The sequence below is a fragment of the Tamandua tetradactyla genome, chromosome 5, assembly GCF_023851605.1.
Source record: "Tamandua tetradactyla isolate mTamTet1 chromosome 5, mTamTet1.pri, whole genome shotgun sequence".
Lineage (NCBI taxonomy): Eukaryota > Metazoa > Chordata > Mammalia > Pilosa > Myrmecophagidae > Tamandua > Tamandua tetradactyla.
Genome location: NC_135331.1, coordinates 112,940,080 through 112,960,837, shown reverse-complemented (window position 1 = coordinate 112,960,837; position 20,758 = coordinate 112,940,080). Strand labels below are relative to the sequence as shown.

Below are 20,758 nucleotides of genomic sequence, written 5' to 3'. Positions count from 1 at the left end.
TACTATATTCCCTCAAAGAATACATGGTAGAGAAAGAAACACCAAATATACATAAATAAATAAGGTATTGAAAGTGCTTTAAAAGAGGGATGTGCATGGCAGACAGCAGGATTGATTAGCATAGATTTGAAATCTGGATGCTTCTCCATTGCTAAAGAAATGGGGAATGCATTCATGTTTTGTACTAATCTAAATAAAATTATAACACTAATACACTTAGTGTTATAAGTTAGCCACGAGGTTTAGGTTACATTTTTGAGACATGCAGAGATCTTAAAGTACTCTTGCCCCAAGACATATGTTTCATCAGATTGGAGTTCACCAACTCATGCTCAAAAAATTAAATTGGAAATTCAAGATATATTGATCTAACAATTGACAAAATTTCTCAAATCTCCCCTTTTCTATTTTTATACCATAATATTTAGTATTGTTTTCAACATGACTGTTCTTTATCTTCCTTCTATCAGAAAAAAGAAAACAAACAAACATTTTTATACCTTAACTTTCCATTTAAGGAATTAATCCTATAATTTTTTTCTGCTGTTTATGGAATTGAGATGCTGAAGAATTCTTTCAAACACATATATGCTTATGAATTAAAATTATCTTAAAAATTGACAGATCACCAAGCCTTGATTTATGCTGAGGAATACTTATGAGGAAGAGAAGAGAAAAATTTAAATTACCTTTAAGGAAAAATTTAAGACTTTCATGGAAAAATAGTAATTAGTTGTGAGACAATAAAGAAACATATTATTTGAATTCATGTAAATATTCCTTCCTTCATTTTTCCTTTCATCAATGTAATTACATGATAATAATCCTAATCAATTTACTTTTAATTCTAATGTATGTCCAACAGTTTAATTTTAACTTTTTACCTGTTGTCTATCAGACTCAGAAGATAAAAAAAAATTAGGCAATAAGAGAGCAAGACCTTCAACATTTTCTGCAAAGGATAACAATACACATATCAAATCTGAATCGTCCACATCAATATTACTTTCTCTTCGGAGCTCAATATGTTATTGAACACATTGTAATAAAGTCTGTGCACAGTCACAATACAAGTAGATCTGATTACTTTGTTCCTGCTTTACAATCACTAGTATTTCATCCTCATGTCAATCTTAGAGAAGATGATTATTGGCAAGAGATTAAGCCCTAGACCCTGAAGCCAATATGCTAAAATATGCCTTATGTTTATCTCATCCTGTAGAGCCTTCTTTAAGAATTTAAGTTAAAAGAACTTTCCTACTAAATTTTCATAGGGAAAAAAAGATAGAATATAGGATAAATCACAAATGTAAGTTTTATGTAGACAATAAATTACAGATGAGAAGTACCAAAGATATCATGTACCCTGCCAACAAAATTTACTCTTTCAAAATGATGGACATCATCCAGAATGATTAAATCTGAAACTAATCCACTGATTCAATGATAGCTTAATGCTTGGAAAGTTGAATATTGATGCCAGATCCATTGCAAAGGATGTCTGTATTTCACTTTGGAGAAAATCTTGCTTTTAAAAATAGTATTATTTTCAAAAGTAATTGTGGTTTCTTGTTAATCATACTATATGTTATGTGAAAAAAATGTGGTATAAGAGAGTCAACATAGGCTTAATCTGGTTGGAGGAAAGACTCAGTTGTTGAAATAGCCAAGACTTGTATCTTATCTATTAGTTCTATCTTCAAGACATTCTAAAACAATGGACTCTAAGACAGGGATATAATAATATAATGTTATAATGTTATAATGAGATTGCAACATTTACCCTACCCCTTATTGAGCTGTTCTAGGTGATAGCAAGAATTTCAGAAAAGCTTCTGTAATTTAAAATATTCAAAATATTGATTCTTCTCAAAACAGATGTTTCTGAAGATTATAATCCTAATTTTCCCACCCAATTAAGAAAAAAGTTCTCTTGATTCAATGACGTAGAATGAATTTTTTTGTATAAACAGATGGATTAAAATGACAAAATTGCTAGATTTATTTTTAAAATCTGCAACACTGAAAGGAGCAGCAAAATGTTTTTTCAAGAAATATTATTGAAAATGGAAATCAACTCATTAAATCTTTGGATAAGAATTTGTTATTTAAAAAATTTATTACAAAAAAAGTTACTACAAAGTTTCTCACTGAGGAACATATAGCATGGGAAAGTCAACAAAACTATGTAGAATTATATTAAGGATCTAAAGAAGGAACAAAGTCTCATGTATTATCTTGTGACATTTGACTAATTCAAATATGTATGGGTCAAAAACAATTTATCCTGTCTGAGAGACAACTGCCTGCATTAGTCCTTATATAGTAATCACCTCCTCTCAGAATAACATTATTTAAAAATAGTTATCATGATATCTACAGTTTGTTGTATCAAAATAAAAAACAATTATTTTCCTGCAAGAAAATAATTCAAAATTATTCAAAATTAAAAATACAAAGCCTCTCCTATATGTACTTGCATTAGGTTGAATAGCCATCAATACTGACACATACATTTATGAAATGGGTGTGTGATGAAATTGGAAATTAACTTTATGATTGTTTTGTCATGATTAATTAAAAGACTATAATCTCTCTAATCCAGTTAATTGCAAAAGGAGAGAATGGTTGGACAGAGATTTTGGAACCAATACTGGCAGCCAGCCTTATCTTGCTGAAGCCTTTCAAGAAGGATTACCTGTTGTTCATCTAAACAGAAAATTGATGCAGTGATATAACATAGTTCCAGAAGAATATGCCAAGGTTAGGTGAGACAAGTTTGATGGCAGGAAAGCATGATACAGTAGAGGCCTTATTTCCCCTTTGCCAAACTGCTGACTAGATTTCCAGAATGTCTATCCAAAATGGACAGAGGGTCTGTAGTAAAGGAATATTGCCATGATGCCTCAATACAGTGACCCTAGACAGTATGACAAGGGGTAACTAGAGAAACTATCACATCCCACACACACCCTGAATTCTCCCATAATCAGCAATTTCGGCCCATCTGGTCTTTTCCTCCCATAATCAGCAATTTCGGCCCATCTGGTCTTTAAAAGAGCTATAAAAGGTAAAAATTAGAGAGAGAAGCCAAATATAAAGCTGCAAATTTCCCTGCAGCCAGGGACTCTCCAATTCAAAGCTTTCCGATTTCAGATACAGAACATAGATTCTGGAATTTAAGTGGTTAATTTGGATTTAGTTATTGAAGAGGTATATTGTAAGAGACATCATTTATTTAGTTTTCACCTTTATGCTACACACTATTTCCATTAACAGTCCTTACTTTTTAGAAAAGACCTTGTACAATATTTTATTCCCCAGCGTATGCTAAAAGTGTAAGAATGTAGTTTCATAAACCAGTAATTAAAGTAGCACCTGGTTGACAAACATTAACATTTTGAAAAATGATAGTTGCAGTATTTGAAACACTGTGATTACACAGAAAAAAAAATATTGGCTTAATTTACTAAAAGATAAATTGCCTAAATAAATCATGATAAAAAGAATACATTAAATAAATAGTTTCACGGACTTGGTAACTGATTTCACTTCAATTTTGATGCAAACCTCAATTTGGACCACAACTTATGCAATGTGCTTATAAACAAAAGGCTTTAATTTAATCCACCTACTGAAGTAAAATTCTTTAATTTTATATTCGATTATGTCATATATTATAACACATATGTTTTATATACTAATAACAACAGCAAAGTGAAAATGTCTGGAACCATGTAAAAGAAGCTGGGTCATTGGGAACAATCTGAATCCTCCCTCCCAATCATGGAGGCATGATCTGTGCTTGGCGAGAATGAATAAAGAGGTTTAACCCATGATGGGATCTAAGCAGCCAACTTGTATACTTCAGCTAATGTGTTTCTACCCAATAGGTGTTGCTATTAATCACCAAGTCCTGATCAGTCAATAACCAAGCTGTCCAGTAGCTCAACTGTAACCCAATTTCATATTTACTCTTTTGGTCAATTTGGATAGAAGTGGAAGATCTTGTTTTAGCAACAATTTAGGATTCCAAAGGGCAAGGATCTATTCAAATATGAACCAAGCTTCCAGTAGTCTGGACATCTCTAGGCTTCCGTTCAGCCTCCAGTGATAAATCCACTGTCTCCAGTTTGTCTACCAAAGATGCTTTCATTACATCATAAACCAAGAACAGAATTTTATTTTAGTAAAGGTAGAATTTTATGACAAATTTTCCCAATAGTAATTTGAGGAAACATTAAATTGGCATTAAAAACAAAAAAATTTACTCTACTTTTAAGCCAACACTGACCTTCTGTTCCAAAAGCAATGTGTTTGTAGGGATTGCTGCAAAAGCCTTGTAGCTTGACTTGGTCTTGTATTGCTAGAATGGGTAACCAGAAAGTAAGAGTGGAGATGAAAAGGGTAAAGGATATGACATAATTGTAGACTAGTTCTATCAAGTTAAAAGCCAGGTTAGCATATGAAGAAAAAAATTATTATGCTTGAACAACTTGTTTCAGCAGAAAAAAAAATGAGCTCACCATGTTAATATTTTATTAGAATGAAAAGCAGAGAAAAACCATAGTAAAACACCTAGAGATTACAGGCAATTATAAACTACCCAGTGTTAGAAGTTAGAAACACCTTTTCCAGAGACTTATACATAAATATCTCATTAACAACATTTCCTGAAAGGAGTACTATTCTATAAGGTGTGTTTTCTGTCTGTTTGATCCTCAAAGGAAAGTGGTTCGTTTTATAGTGCCATAATTAACAAATATTATATCAACAAATTTAATTGAACTCTTGATTCATACTCTTGCACCATTCATAAAAGCAAAGATCAAAATACATAAAATGAGGAAAATTTTTTTGACAAGCAGCAATGTAGTCGATAATTTGAGTATAAGTAACATCAGCAATTTAATTTCACAATGGCAAAACTAGTAGGCGAAGCTCTTGATCTTAAATTCATTAAAAAAAAAATCTCATCATAGTCCCTACACTTTCTAATACAGTGTTATTAATAAAGGACACAGAAACATATCAAATGATAAAACTCTAAGTAACATAGCTTAATTTTGTGGAGTATATGGTGGAGGACAGTAAAAAAAAGAACGTTGTAGAAATCAGGATAATATGCACAATCAAAGGCTGACTTTTGATATCGCTCTAGGTCCTAAAATATTTAACAAGGCTCAAGGCTCCCATCATTTCAAAAGCTCAGATCTCAGACAGCTTTTCCAGGCATCCAGTTGGGAAATAGCCACAGAGCTCCAGGCTCTCTTAGTGCCCTAGAAAGCAGACCAAATGGTCTGCAGAAAAAGTCAGGTTAATCAAATAAAACAAAGTCTTGAGTTTTATGGATGTAATTGAAGTAACTTTCATTAAACAGATGAGAGAAAGGTAAGAAACTGGTACATTTATTTTCTTTAGGAGAAAGCACAAATAGAAAGAAATTAAGGCACCAGGCTTGGAGGAGAAAGGTCAGTATCTATATAGAAGCAGAACACATTCTCTCTTTTGACTATTTTTCCCTATCTCTCCATCTATTGTCTTAGATATAATGAAAAAGGAATAGCTACCTGAGACCTGGGTGACAGCAGGTGACACAGAAAGCCACCTTAGCCAGATAATCTAGACCTCACCACATTCAATCACACTCAAACATTCACACATATATGCTCCCTTTCACACACACATAAATATATTGATGCATACACTCACAAATTCACATATACTCACACACACACATACATACACATTCATACACAAATACACACTAAGCAAAACATACACAAGATGCCTCTCTGAACCTGCATGTGTTTATCCCAAGGAATGAACATCCATATTTACTGATCTTCTACATTCTTCACCTAAATTCCCAACAACGAGCTCTTTCTACCTCTTGCGTAGTAGGTATGGCCATCTGCCATTTCTCAACTATTTTGGGTCCCATATTCCCATTTTCCACATGAGGGGCAACTGCTGGAGGATGTCTGAGCCTAAATTTCTACACTGAACCTTCACTCCTATAGTCTCCGGACAACACTTTTGGGTGAGGATTGAGAATGAAATCTCATCTCATTATGGGAAACAGGAGTTGACATTTTATTACTAGACAAATCACATATATATCTCATCTACTTCTACAAAAGCCCTATAACTGAAGAGCTATATAATTATATAACAGAATAGCCATTAGAAAAGGAGTATGATGAGATTAGGTAACTTTTCCAAGATCCCATAAAGGGGTAAAGGATTGGAACTCAGACCTGCCTAGAGCCAATATCCATGCTCTCTCTATAAGACGATATTTTCTCTCTCAGGATATCTAAACATATCTAAAATGCAGAATAGAGTATACCATTAATATTCTATGATAGTTTTAATATATTTAATTGTAATAGTTGCAATAATAGTAACAATGGTTGACAATCACTGTAGGCCAGATACCATTCTAAAATACCTATGTGTATTATCTCATTTAAATATTACAACAAGCCTATTAGGTTGATACTATATTGCACAGATTTCATTATATAGTATTATGCTATAATGTTATACTAAACTTAAGTACAGAGACTAACTAATTTAACAAAGATCTTTGAGCTAATAAGTCATAACTATGATTTGGATATAGAAATTGAAAAGCATCCAGTAAATGCCTGTTGATTGAAGAAAATGTCGTAATTCTGGTTATCACATTTTGTAAACATTCGCAATCTAAGAATGTAGGCCACAATTTTCAGAATGTACCTTTTACTTTTTGGTGAAAATTGGAACAGATGGCTCTCTCCCTTTTTTTCTGGTAAACACTTTTATTTCCATCATCTATAACAGTTTTGCAATAGAAATAGAAACGTCATGTTTTAAAATATAATTTATCTAGACCAGGAGATACCAACTTATATACACCAACTAGATGGTCTTTCTAGGTTCCTCATCTACCTTAGGCTTTAAGCAGCTCTGAAACACATGCATCTTTTCCTTTTTAGTCTGAAAATCATTCTCATTGACATAAAAGATACATTTGGGGTCCACAATCTTTCCTCCGGATTCCCTTCACAATAAATACTCAATCCAACCAATGGAGTTCTTTATTCTAATTCAGAACATATTTCTTCTTCTGAGCTCCAGGGCTTCAAGATGCTGAACCAAATTTGTTATTTTCCCTCTTTGGTTTAAAATTACAAATGCTTCTAGCCAGGAGAGTTTTTGCTAACTTGAATAACAGCCTGCAGTATTACTGGCTAAAATCACTGTCTGATCATTGTAAAAAAGCAGAACTTACCAACCTGACCCTATATCTGACAAAAATGCAGTGATGTCTATTGTATCCCTCTAACTTGAATTGATGCTTTCAATCAGATTTCAGAGGCTCCTCCAGGACAGCATGGTAAGAGGGTGGTGTAGTGAGGTGTGGAATTTAGCTCATCCTACAGAGCAACCAGTAAATATGCAGAAAGTATGCAGAGCAACTGCTGGTGGGACATCAGTGATCAGACATGCATCATACACCAGTTTGGAACAGGTGGAATGGCTGAAATTCCACAGAGAACTGTAAGTTTCCCAAGCTGCGGAGGCTGGGTCCCTCCCTGACAGGCTGGTTGCCAAGGAGAAAGGAAACAAACTTTACTAACAGCATAGAAGTTAGCTCAACCAAGCTTCAATTGTGGAATTAATTAACAAATTCTGATTCCTGAAAACAGGCCCTGAGCATAGACAAATCTGGAGTAAGCACTAAAGGAATCAGAAGATTTTTCTCCAGTAGAGAGGGGCAGGGATGACAGAAAAAAAAAAGGAAGTATTTTGAGTTGGAAAGCACAAAATACTGGAAAAGGGCTACACCCCAAGAAAAGGGGGTACATAGAGACTGAGGATACATAGACGCACATGTATCCATGGAGAACAACTCCACTCATTCACCAACTTCAGCTCTTGATTTGCAAACCCAGGGAGCAGGAGCTTTCTTTTTTATTTTTTATCCTTTCATTTTAACTTCTTAACAGCTCATTAGATAGAAATTCTAGCACTCTTGGGTTCCAGCACTGCCCAGGCAAGGATGGAATTAAGGCACATCTGAGAGACAAAGTAATAATAGGTGGAAGGGGAAATTCCCTAAAGGGCTTATCTTCCCCAAGAAAAGGGAGCAGGACCCAAATCAAGTTGGGAATCTTCTTCAGGGAATTCAAGCCCCAGGGGATGGAAAACAGAAGCAATCAAAGCCCGCATACTAACTGAGGCTGGATCTCAACCATGCCCCTGGCAGGGAGAAGCTGTTGAAATTAAAGGCACTGCAACAATTTATACTGGTGGTAAGCTTCAGGCAGACAAGTGCCACATGTTGGGCAGGATAGGAAAAACATAGGGTCTAAAGGTTTCATAGAAAAGTCTGACAACCTGCTGGGTCTCACCCTCAAGGAAACTGGATACTGGTGACTTCCTCCTCCAGAGATGTGGGCCTGTCCAGTCTGGGAAAATCTGACTGGGGTTGATTACATCTGAGAAGACTGTTCTTTAAAAATGGGCTCCATCAAGGCAGGACAAGAAACAGAAAAACAAGAACTGAAAAATTTGGATCAGTTAACAGAACCTATGTAAGAGATCTAGAATAAGTTGAATGGAGAGCCAAAGACCAATAGAAAACAAAGCCAACCAGCTAGGAAGCCCTAGGTAAAAGAAAGAAAACAACCTCCAGAATAAACTAAATAAGGAAAGCAAGTGTCTAGATACCAGCAGAAAGTAATGAATCATACTAGGAAAATTGAAGATATGGCCCAGTCAAAGGAACAAACAAAGAATTCAAATGAGATACAGGAGTTGAAGCAACTAATTCAGGATGTTCAAACAGACATGTAAAATCTCATCAAAAATGAAATCAATGAGTTGAGGGGGAGATATAAAAAAGACATTGGGTGAACAAAAAGAAGAACTCAAAAATTTGAAAAAACAAATTGCAGACTTATAGGATTGAAAGGTACAACAGAAGAAATGGAAGAAACAATGGAAACCTGCATCAATAGATTTGAAAAGGGAGAAGAAAGGATTTGTGAACTAGAGGACTGACATCTGAAATCTGACACACAAAAGAAAATATAGGGAAAAGAATGGAAAAATATGAGGAGGGTCTCAAGGAATTGAATAACAACATGAAGCACATGAATACACATGTTATAGGTGTCCCAGAAGGAGAAGAGAATGGGAAAGGAGTAGGACTATTGGAGTATACAATCACTGAAAATTTCCCCATCTCTTATGAAGGACATAAAATTACAGATCCAAGAAGTGCAGTATACCCTAAACAGAATAGATCCAAATAGACCTATTCCAAGACACTTACCAATCAGATTCTCAAATGTCAAAGACAAAGAGAAAATTTTGAAAGCAGCAACAGAAAATCAATCCATCACATACAAGGGAAGCTCAATAAGACTATGTATGGATTTTTCAACAGAATCCATGGAGGTGAGAAGGCAGTGGTATGATATATTTAAGATTCTGAAAGAGAAAAACTGCCAACCAAGAATTCTATACCCATCAAAACTGTCTTTCAGAAATAAGGGGAGAATAAAATATTTTCAGAAAAACAGGCACTGAGGGAATTTATGATTAAAAGATTGGTTCTATAAGAAATACTAAAGGAAGCACTAAAGGCCAATAGGAAAAGATAGAAGAGAGAACAGTGTAGAAATGAAGACTATCAGCAAAGGTAAAAGGAGAAAAAAGAATTAGATATGACACATAAAATCCAAAAGACAAAATGGTAGAAAAAAGCACTGCCTTTACAACAAGAAAATTAAATGTTAATGGATTAAACTCCCCAATCAAAAGACACAGACTGGCAGAAAGGATTAAAAAACAGGATCCATGTATATGCTATCTAAAGAGATTCACTTTAGACCCAAGGACAAAAAAAGGTTGAAAATGAAGGCTGGGAAAATACATTTCATGCAAACAACCAGAAAAGAGTAGGGGCAGCTATACTAATATCTGACAAATTAGATTTCAAATGTAAAACAATTAAGAGAGACAAAGAAGGACACTATGTATTAATAAAAAGAGCAATTCAACAAAAAGACATAACAATCATAAATATTTATTCACCAAGCCAGAGTGCTCTAAAACCCATGAGGCAAACACTAATAATGCTGAAGGGATAAGTAGACACCTCTACCAAAATAGTTGGAGACTTCAATTACCCACTGTCATCAATGGAAGGAACATATAGACAGAGGATCAAATAAAACACATTTTGAATAATACAATAAATTAAACAGAGTTAACATATATTTACAGAACATTACACCCCACAACAGCAGAATACACATTTTCTCAAGTACTCATGGGTCACTAGCAAGGATAGACCATATGCTGGATCACAAAGCAAATCTTGATACATTTTAAAAGATCAAAATTATACAAAACTCTTTCTCAGATCATAACGGAATGAAATTAGAAATCAATAACAGGCAGAAGGCCAGAAAATTCACAATATATGGAGGCTAAACAACAAACTCTTGAAAAAAGAAGAAATCAGTAAATATCTCAAGGCAAATAAAAATGAAAACAAACATATCAAAATTCATGGCATACAACAAAGGCTGTGCTGAAAGGAAATTTATTGCCTTAAATGCCTATATTAAAAAAGAGGAAGCAGCAAGAATCAAGGAATTCCTGGAAGAACTAGAGAAAGTACAGCAGACTAACTGCAAAGCAAATGAAAGGAAAGAAATAATGAAGATTAAAGCATAAATAAATGAAATTGAGAATATGAAAACAATAGAGAAATTAACAAAACTAGAAGTTGGTTCCTTGAGAAAATCAATAAAATCAATGGGCCCTTAGCTAGGTTACAAAAAGAAAAAGAGAGAGCATGCAAATAAATAAAATCTGAAATGGAAGAGGGGACATGACAACTGGCCCCATACAAATAACAGATAATTAGAAGAAACTACATTGTCTAGTTTATTAGCAACTATACACTAATAAACTAGACAATGTAGATGAAATGGACAACTTTCTAGAAGGGCATGAACAATCAATATTGATTTGAGAAGAAACAGATGACCTCAACAAACCAATCAAAAGCAAAGAGGTTAAATCAATCATCAAGAAGCTCCCCAAAAAGAAAATCCAGGACCAGATGGCTTCACATGTGAATTCTACCAAATATTCAAGAAAGAATTAGTACCAATCCTGCTGAAGATCTTCAAAAAAAAAATAAAGAGGATAGAAAGTTCCCTAATTCATTTTATGAGCCAAAATCACCCTAATAATTAAGCCAGACAAAAATACTAGAATAAAAAACAATCACTTCAATGAAGAGATTACAGACCAATCTCTTTAATGAATATAATGCAAAAATCCTCAACAAAATACTTGGAAATTGAATTCAGATGCACTATAAGAATTATACACCATTGCCAAGTGGGATTTATTCCATATATACAAGATCGGTTCAGTACAAGAAATCAATCAATGTAATATATCATATCGATAAGTCAAAGCAGAAAAACCACATGATCATCTCAATTATGCCAAAAAGGCATTTTGAAAAAATTCAACATCCTTTCTTGATGAAAACACTTCAAAGGATAGGAATAGAAGGGAACTTCTTCAACATGATAAAGGAAATATATGAAAAGCCCATAGCTATCATCATCCTCAATGGGGAAAGATTGAAAATTGTTCCCTCTAAGATCAGGAACAAGAAAAGGATGCCCACTGTTAGCATTGTTATTCAACGTTGTGCTAAAAATCCTAGCCAGAGCAATTAGACAAGAAAAAGAAATAAAAAGACATCCAAATTGGAAAGGAAGAAGTAAAACTTTTTGCAGACGATATGATACAATATGTCAAAAACCCTGAAAAATCTACTGTGAACCTAATAAAGCTGATAAAGGAGTACAGCAAGGTGGCAGGGTAGAAGATCAACACTCAAACACCAGTAGTGTTTTTATACACTTGTAATGAGCAATATGAGGAGGAAGTTAAGAAAAAATCCCATTTACAATAGCAACCAAAAGAAGCAAAGATTTAGGAATCAATTTAACTAAGGATACAAAAGAACAATACACAGAAACCTATAATAAATTGTGAAAAGAATTCATGGAAGACCTAAATAAATGGAAAAGCATACCGTGTTCATGGATTGGAAGACTAAATAGAGTTAAGATGTCAGTCTACTTAAACTGATTTATAGATTCAATGCAATACCAATTAAAATCCCAAAAACTTACTTTGCAGAAATAGAAAAGCCAAAAAATAAATGTATTCAGAAGGCTGGGTGCTCTCAAAAGCAAAAAATATCTTGAGAAAGAAAACTAAAGTTGGGGGAGGGGGGTCTCATATTGCTTGAATTTAAAGGATATTAAGAAGCTACAGTGGTCAAAACAGCATGGTACTGGCATAAAGATAGATATACCGACTAAAGGAATCTCATTGAGTGTCCTGAAATAGACCCTATAATCTACGGACAATTGATCTTTGACAAAGTGATCAAGTCAACCCACCTGAGACAGAACAGCCTCTTCAGTAAATGGTGTTTGGAGAACTGGATATCTATATGCAAAAGAATGAAAGACTATCCATATCTCATATCCTATACAAAAATGAACTCAAAATGGATCAAACGTCTAAACATTAAAATTAAGACCATAAAACCTTTAGAAGAAAATATAGGGAAATATCTTATAAATCTTGTGATAGGCAGTAGTTTCCTAGACCTTATACCCAAAGCATGAGCAATGAAAAAGGAAATAGATAAATGGGATCTCCTCAAAATTAAACACTTTTTTGCATCAAAGAACTTTGTAAGGAAAGTTAAAAGGCAGCCTACACAATGGGAGACAATATTTAGAAACAACATATCACATAATGGTTTAATATCCAGAATATATAAAGAGATTCTACAACTCAACAACAAAAAGACAAATAACCCAATTAAAAATGTGCATTACATAGGGCAAAAGACATGAACAGATACTTTTCAGAAGAGGAAACACAAATGGCTAAAATGCACCTGAAAATATGCTCAACTTCTCTGGCTATTAGGGAAATGCAAATCAAAACCACAATGAGATATCACCTCATAACCACTATAATGGCAATTATTGAAAACAACAAGTGCTGGAGAGGATGTTGAGAAAGAGGCACACATCCACTGTTGGTAGGAATGTAAAATGGTGCAACCACTCTGGAAGGCAGTTTGGTGGTTCCTCAGGAAGCTAAGTATAGAATTGCCACGTGATCCAGCAATCCAATTACTAGGTATATATTCAGAGGACTGAAGGTAAGGACACAAGCTGATATTTGCACACAAATGTTTTTTGCAGCATTATTTATGATTGCCAAGAGATGGAAACAGCCCAAATGTCTAACAGATGAGTTGCTAAACAAGTGGTAGTATATACATATGATGGAATATTACACAGCTGTAAGACAGAATAAAGTCATGAAACATGTAATAATGTGGATGAATGAAACTTATGGACATTATGCTGAGTGAAATTAGCCAGAAACAAAAGGACAAATATTGTTTGGTCTCACTAGTATGAACTAATATTAATGAGTGAACTTTGAGAGTTAAAGTTGAGAACACAAGATATCAGGAGATAGAAAGACAGTAGAGACCGGGCATTTCATGCTAAAGGAGTACAGAATATTCAATAAGATTAATTGCATAGATCCAGAAATGGATAGCAAAATACTGCCTCCTGGCAGCACAATATTGTAAGTATACTGAATAAAGATGAATGTGAGTATGGTTGAAAGACGAAGGTTAGGGGCAGGTAGGACACCAGAAGGAAAGATAGAAGATAAAGACTTGACTGTATAGCTTTGCAAATTTTAGAGTAGTCAATGGTGGTGAATAAATGTATAAATCTAAAAACTTTTTGCATGAGGGAGAAAAAAATGAAGGTCAACAGTGTAAGGTACTGAAAATGGGATCGAATCAGGGAAAAAATACAATCAATGCAAGCTAGGATCTATAGTTAACAGTAACATTTTAATAAGTTTCCACCAAATGTAACAAAGGCATTATGCCAAAACCAAATGCCAACAAATGGGGGATTTGGGGGAGGCGTATGGGATTCTATCTGGAAAAAAAGGAAATGTTTTAACATAGATTATGGTGGTGAAAGCATGGCTGTTTACTTAGGTTGGATTGTATAATGTTTGAATAAAACTGTTTAAAAATAAACAGAGAAACAAGTGCTAGAGAAAATGTGAAGAAAGAGATGTAACTATTCACTATTGGTAGGGAAGCTGAGAGGTGCAGCACCTCCAGAGGGCAGTGTGGTGGTTACACAGGAGGCTAGGGGTGGGGTTGCCACATGATCTTGCAACCCTGTTGCTGGGTATATACCTGGAGGAACTAAGAGTGGGGACAGGAACTCCATTTGCACACTGGTGTTAATGGTGGCAATGTTAGGGAGTCACCATGTATGGAGGTGGTCTAAGGGTACAACAACTGAAGAATGGAAGGGGGAACTGTGGTGTTTCCATACAATGAACTACTGAGCAGCAGCAAGAAGGAATTAAGTTGTGAGGCATGCAACTAGGTGAATGAATCTTAAGGACAGTATGTGGTGTGAAATGTCAGAAACAAAATGACAAATATTATCATACCTCACTCATATGCACTAACTATAATATACAAACTTGGAGAATTGAAGTGGAGAGCATGTGTTATCAGGTTGGGGCTTATTGTAAAGTTTCTTAGATTGTAAGCTCTTACAGCAGTCACATATATTTAGGAGTTATTACTGTTATTTCTAAATTCTGAGATGCTGAGCTATTTATATATAACCTGATAATTCCTTGAAACTTCAGGTATTTATGTGACACCTGAGACTTAGAGTTAAAGCACTGAAGCTATGAATGTCAGCATTACCCCATTCAGCAACTATTAAAAAGCTGAAAATGCAATCAGACTTTGACTAGAGATATGAATGAAATTTATCTGAATTGAACTAAGGTAAATCGGAATGCAGATGATATGGCCCATATTTTCAAACGTCAACTTCTGTATGAACCAAGGGGAGAGATGTTTATTTGGTGCAAAACTTATATTTTTAGGGTAGCATATTATGTAATTTAATTGGTATGCTCCATTTACTTGAACACTATAATTACATGGAATCTTATTGGTTTGTACAGATTGGTGTTATGCCCTGAAATATCCCAGAATAATCTGGGCAGAGAATAAAAGAATGTTTGCAAAGTCCCCTTGGGAGACTGGGGAGAAAGGAGGAAACATTAAGTTTCCCCATCTGGGAAATTCCCGAGATTCTCCTAAATAGTGGGAACAATCAATTCAATAGGCTGAGCCCTCAATCTTGGGGCTCGCCCCTATGAAGCTTTTTCCTGCAAAGGAAAAGCTAAGCTAATTTACAATTATGCCTAAGAGTCACCCCCAGAGAATCTTTTTTGTTGCTCAGATGTGGCCTCTCTCTCTAAGCCAACTCAGCAGGTGAACTCATTGCCCTCCCTGCTATGCGGAACATGACTCCTAGGCATGCAAATCTCCCTGGAGACATGACTCCCAGGGATGAACCAGGACCTGGCATCACAGGATTGAGACCTTTTGCCCAAAAGGGGGAAGAGAGAAATGAGACAAGATAAAGTTTCAGTGGCTGGGAGATTTCAAACAGGGTCAACAAGTTATCCGAGAGGTTATTCATATACATTATATAAATATTCCTTTTTAGTTTATGGTATATTGGAATGGCTAGAGGATAGTACCCAAAACTGTTGAACTATGTTCCAGTAGCCCTGATTCTTGAAGATGACTGTATAACTATATAGCTTTTACAGTGTGACCATGTGATTGTGAAAACCTTGTGTGTGATGCACCTTTTATACAGGGTATGGACAAATGAGTAAACAAATAGGGATAAAAAGTAAATAAATAATGGGAGGGATAAAGGGTAAAAAGTTGGGTAGATTGAAATACTGGTAGTCAATGAGAGGGAAGGGTAAGGAGTATTTTTGTCTGTTTGTTTTGGCATGGACAGTCTCTGGGAATTGAACCTGGGTCTCCGGCATGCAGCGAGAATTATTCTTCACTGAGCCACCATTGAACCACCCAAGTTTTTATTTTTAATTTATATTTCCTTCCCTGGAGTGATGCAAATGTTCTAAAACTGATCATAGTGATGAATACACAACTATGTGATGATATGATGAGCCATTGATTATATAATATGATTAGACTGCATGTATATGAAGATTTCTCAATAAAAATATTTTTTTAAATTCACTATATGCTTATTAAATATTCACTAAATGATAAGTACAGAGCAAAGAGTAGGTTTAAAAATTGAAAAGGCATTTTTACATATAAGTCAATCAGACCTAGTCCCATTCACAGGCCGTGCTAGATATTGCAACATAAATGCTATGTGTAAAGATTAGGATGGCAAGAACACATCTTATATCTTCAGGAAATATGTCCCATCACCATCCTACCTCAAGCTTATTACTCATGTCTAAAGTTCTAGCACAGGATCCATTAATTAATACACATGAGGTCCCAGAGTAAGCTATGTTAGCTGTCTTGACAATTAGGGCTTTTAGACTTGTGGTTATACTTTAGGTGTATATGAGTGGAGGGACCTCAGATTCCAATAAACAATAGGAAGAAATCTGGAGAAGAGCCTACATCCCAAGGCAGCAAATTCATACCTAATTGTTAGAATTGATACAAAACTCTACCCATTCAAAACCCTTCAGTGGCTTCCTGTCTCACTCAAAGTAAAAGTGAAAGTTTTAGAGAGGCCTGCACAGTGCAAGAGGACCAAGATCCCCGTTACATCTTCTGACAACCTCAACTTCCATACCGAAGCACCAATTTAGCAGAGATGAGAGCACCACCCAAACATATGCATCCTGCTCCTCAGTGACCATGCCTGCAATTGCATGAATCAAAATCTTTCTGGTAACAACCCTGAGATGAAAGTGCAACCCAAACAGATCCAATTCACAGAAGGAGATTCTCCATGGCATCCCCCTCTCATCCAGATCACTGGAAGAGTCCAGATAATCTCTATAATGATCTTGATAATTGAAGGATTGGGGGTAGAACTGTCAAAAACTTGCTGACCATAGAAAGGTCTACATAAATTTCTTCTTTATTTCCAATACCTAATGCCAAACTTGTAAAGAACAGATGTTCGGTAAATGTTTGTTGACTTGAAGTATTTAATTGAAGATTACAATAATATTCAGAGGGCAAAAAAAAAAACAGCAAACATATTTTACTTTCTCATTCCTTCTCAAGTCCCAGACAGACCTGGGTTAGAGACTTCTTTCTCTCCTCAAAGCATTCCCTGAAGGATATTTCTAACATATTAATTTTCTAAAGTCATCTGTTACCTCATGATGTATGTAAACTTTCAAGAGTTGAACTCATGATCTTAGATCTCTGTTTCCCTTGTAAAGTCTCCTCTTTGAGTTAACAGCATACCCCCTTCCCAATTAAAATGCAGATAAAAGACGAAGGGCAAGAAGATTGTTTTTGTCAGTTATTGACACCTAAGTGTATAGAAGCAAAGGTCATGAGAGACAGAACTGGTATGTTCAGAACTGAAAGTGACAAATAGGAGTGGGTACAAACTTGGAGAGTCTGAAATATCCAAGAAAGCCTCAAGAAACCTTATGGATGGGTAGAATAAGAGATGGAAGATAAAAAAAAAAGAAAAGTCCAAACAGGAGAACATGTCTAGTTTTAGCTGTTCTATAATTTTGCATATGGTTGACTATAATGATTGCTGAGTGTTTGTCACTCTATCTTTAAAATATATTCAGAAATCATTACTTCTCTCCACCTGTACTGCTTTATCCTGCCTAGAGTTACTATCCTCACTTGCCTAGTCTCTCTGTTCCCCTCTTTTCAATCTATTCTCAACACAGCACCCAGACAGATATGTCACTTTATCCAAAACACAATGACTTCCTATCTTACTCAAAGTAAACATCAAAGGCTTTAGAGTGGCTTACAGGACCACCGTCTCAATTTCTGCTTACCCCTCCACCAAGGCCACTCTGCCCCACATCTGTTCTTTGTACTTGCCAAACATTCTATGGCCTCAGGGATTGTTTGTGACTGCCCCCTTCTTTAGGAGCATCACCTCCTAGATATCATCTTCTCAAAGAAATCTACCTTAACTATTTGCTATAAAGTTGCAATGGCATCCCTTCCCCATTCCCTTTACCCTCCTTTACTTAAAAGATTAGCTTTCTTTGTATGGTATTTCTGAATGTTTTATTCACTAAAATTTCTCCACATCTTTGAATAGGTATTCAAAACATATTTATTGGACAAATGAATGATTTTTTTAAGCCAGACTGATTATTTTATCTCATGGCAAGCATATTCCATGTTGCCTATTTCCCAGATTACATGTGGTCCTCTAGAAATAGAGAAAAAGTCAATGTACCAACTGCTGCCACCAAGTTTCCAAAATGATGTGTATAGAAATGTTTTGATGTCTAAAAGGAACAAGGGTTTTATAAAAGCAAATACCAGCTATAAAGGTGCATGAAACATCAAAAGCTCTCAACTGATTTCCTAAAGAGACTGTAAGTCTGAACTGCTTTAAGGCCATTGGAGGCCCTCATATTTGTAAGAGACCTTCAGACCATCTTCAGGAGTGACAGATTGTGAGAGGCTTTGATGTAATGGTGACCTTAAATCCCCATACGGAACACCATGATCACTCACCAGGAGAAAACTTTAAACTATTTTATAAATGAAGTAAAAAATGGGAAATTTTTAGCTACATTTATTTTTCTATAATAAAAAGTTAAATGCATATGTGTATGTATTTAATAGGGAATCTAAAGAGACCTTATAGGTGATTTTTATGATGTCCACTCTTTCCTAAGGGAAGAAAAGGTCCCAACATAGATTTTGATCAAAGTAGCCTAAGCAACATTTAGGAAGATGCCTATCCTAGCTAGGACTACGATTATGATGTAAAAATGGTATTTAAAACTCACCTCAAATAAAATATGACATCAATTATATCATGCTAGTGCAAACAGATTTAGAACTTTAAGATTCCATCTATGAAAAAGAAACATCAAACATGCTTTATATGAGGATTTAGCTCAGAATATTCTAGCTATTCCATTTTATTTTAATATCAAAAGACAGTAGGACCCAGACTTTGAACTAATATCCTTCAAACATTTGTGTTTTAATTTGATGGCCATCTGTGTTCTAAGACCTATTTCTTTTCAGGATCTGGGACTGAGTGAAGCCAATCTAAATCTGAAGCTCTGTAACTTCAAAGAGATCCCTGTGCTTAGATTAGCACCACAGAGAAAGGAGTAAACAAGAAACAATCCTAAAAGCCTATAAATTCTTTGATATCAGAAAGCCTTTTTTTACTTCCTCCTATAATTATATCAAATAATCTTAGCAATTAAACAGAACCAGTCAAATGTCAAAAGAGACTAAGATAAGATTTACTTTTACCAGAATCATTTTTAGTGATTTTTTTATACTCAAGGCACAATTCCACAAATAATAGTTTGTAATAAAAAAAAATGTAGGCTGAATTTTACCTGGAGAGATAATAGCAAAAAAAAAAAAAAAAAAAACACGGAGAAAATAAAAATAACAAAGATCAGCATGCCTCAGAGAGTATTTTTGAGAAGTCATCATTAATTACTACATTTTCACATGAAATTTTGCCCACAATAAGCAATATCTTTTCTGTTCTGAGGAATAGATTGATATTTTCGCTGGCAGGTAAAATATAATCATTTTTCTTATTTTCATGTTCATCTATTTTTATCATGTATCTCTAGAAGGCTGAATTGTCTTCACTTGGAATTAAAGAAAATAAACAGAAACGAAGCAAATGCTGAACATTCTTAGATGTTGTGAGCAGTAAGAACAGGGAAGAGCAGGTCTTCAAAAATAGACCTTTGAATTCCAAAAGCCCCTCTGGGCTCACCTTCTTCTAACTAGATGCAAAAACAGGATGAAACATTAACAAAGCACAGTGAACCACACAGAGAAATACCTTGAAGAAGCTTCTGGAATAAAATTACTTTTCACAAAGGTAATGAATAATTTACATGTATGGCAACATGGTTTAAAAAATAATTGTTAATAAATTCAGTAAATGGCAATGTTTAGTTGCAAAGAATCTAATATCAGCTAGGTTTTAAAAAGATACTGCAAATGAATTACATAATAGCACATGTATATGCAAAAGATAATAACCAGATCATCTTACCATGAATAAATAAGAATTTCAAATTTAGCATCATAGAAAGTATTTTTAAAATTCATTTGCTTTGAAAGTTTAAAAAACCAGAATTTACTAATATCTAAAACTATAGCAGTTTAAAGAGTATCTTAAACATTTTTTGTAAATTGAGATTTCTGATTGTTATTCCACAATAATGATGATTCCCTTCTAGAGAAGTAATAAATCAGGCTAAATGCTAATTAATATGAGTTATTACTTTGCTGTAATAAATCATAGTAATAAAGAACATGGCTTCAAGACTCAGCAGACTTAATATAAACATCAGCTCTGCCAGTACAAGATACGTGACCCAGCCAAGTAATTCACTGAACTCCAGTTTCTTGGTATTTAAAATTGGGATAATAATATCACCAACCTCATATGATTATGTAAATTAACTGACACAATCCATTTAAATTAATTTTTTTACTATTTTGTATAACTAATAGCATAGCTCTTGACCGTCGGAAAACTTTTGATATCTCTTGACTACTATTGCT

At 34.7% G+C, this 20,758-nt stretch overlaps 1 protein-coding gene across 17 annotated transcripts in view; it reads right to left on the bottom strand.

Annotated features, from left to right (window-relative positions):
* The window catches only part of MLIP (muscular LMNA interacting protein), a 285,799-nt gene that overhangs the window by 107,141 nt on the left and 157,900 nt on the right, over positions 1-20,758 (bottom strand). For all 17 annotated transcript variants that reach the window (XR_013176178.1, XM_077162113.1, XM_077162114.1 and 14 more), the window contains one exon: positions 4,295-4,366. Coding sequence is in view for 16 of the 17 variants with exons in the window: in XM_077162113.1 (XP_077018228.1) it covers positions 4,295-4,366 (72 nt within the window). In the remaining variant the exon portion in view is untranslated. The remainder of the gene's footprint in view (positions 1-4,294; positions 4,367-20,758) is intronic.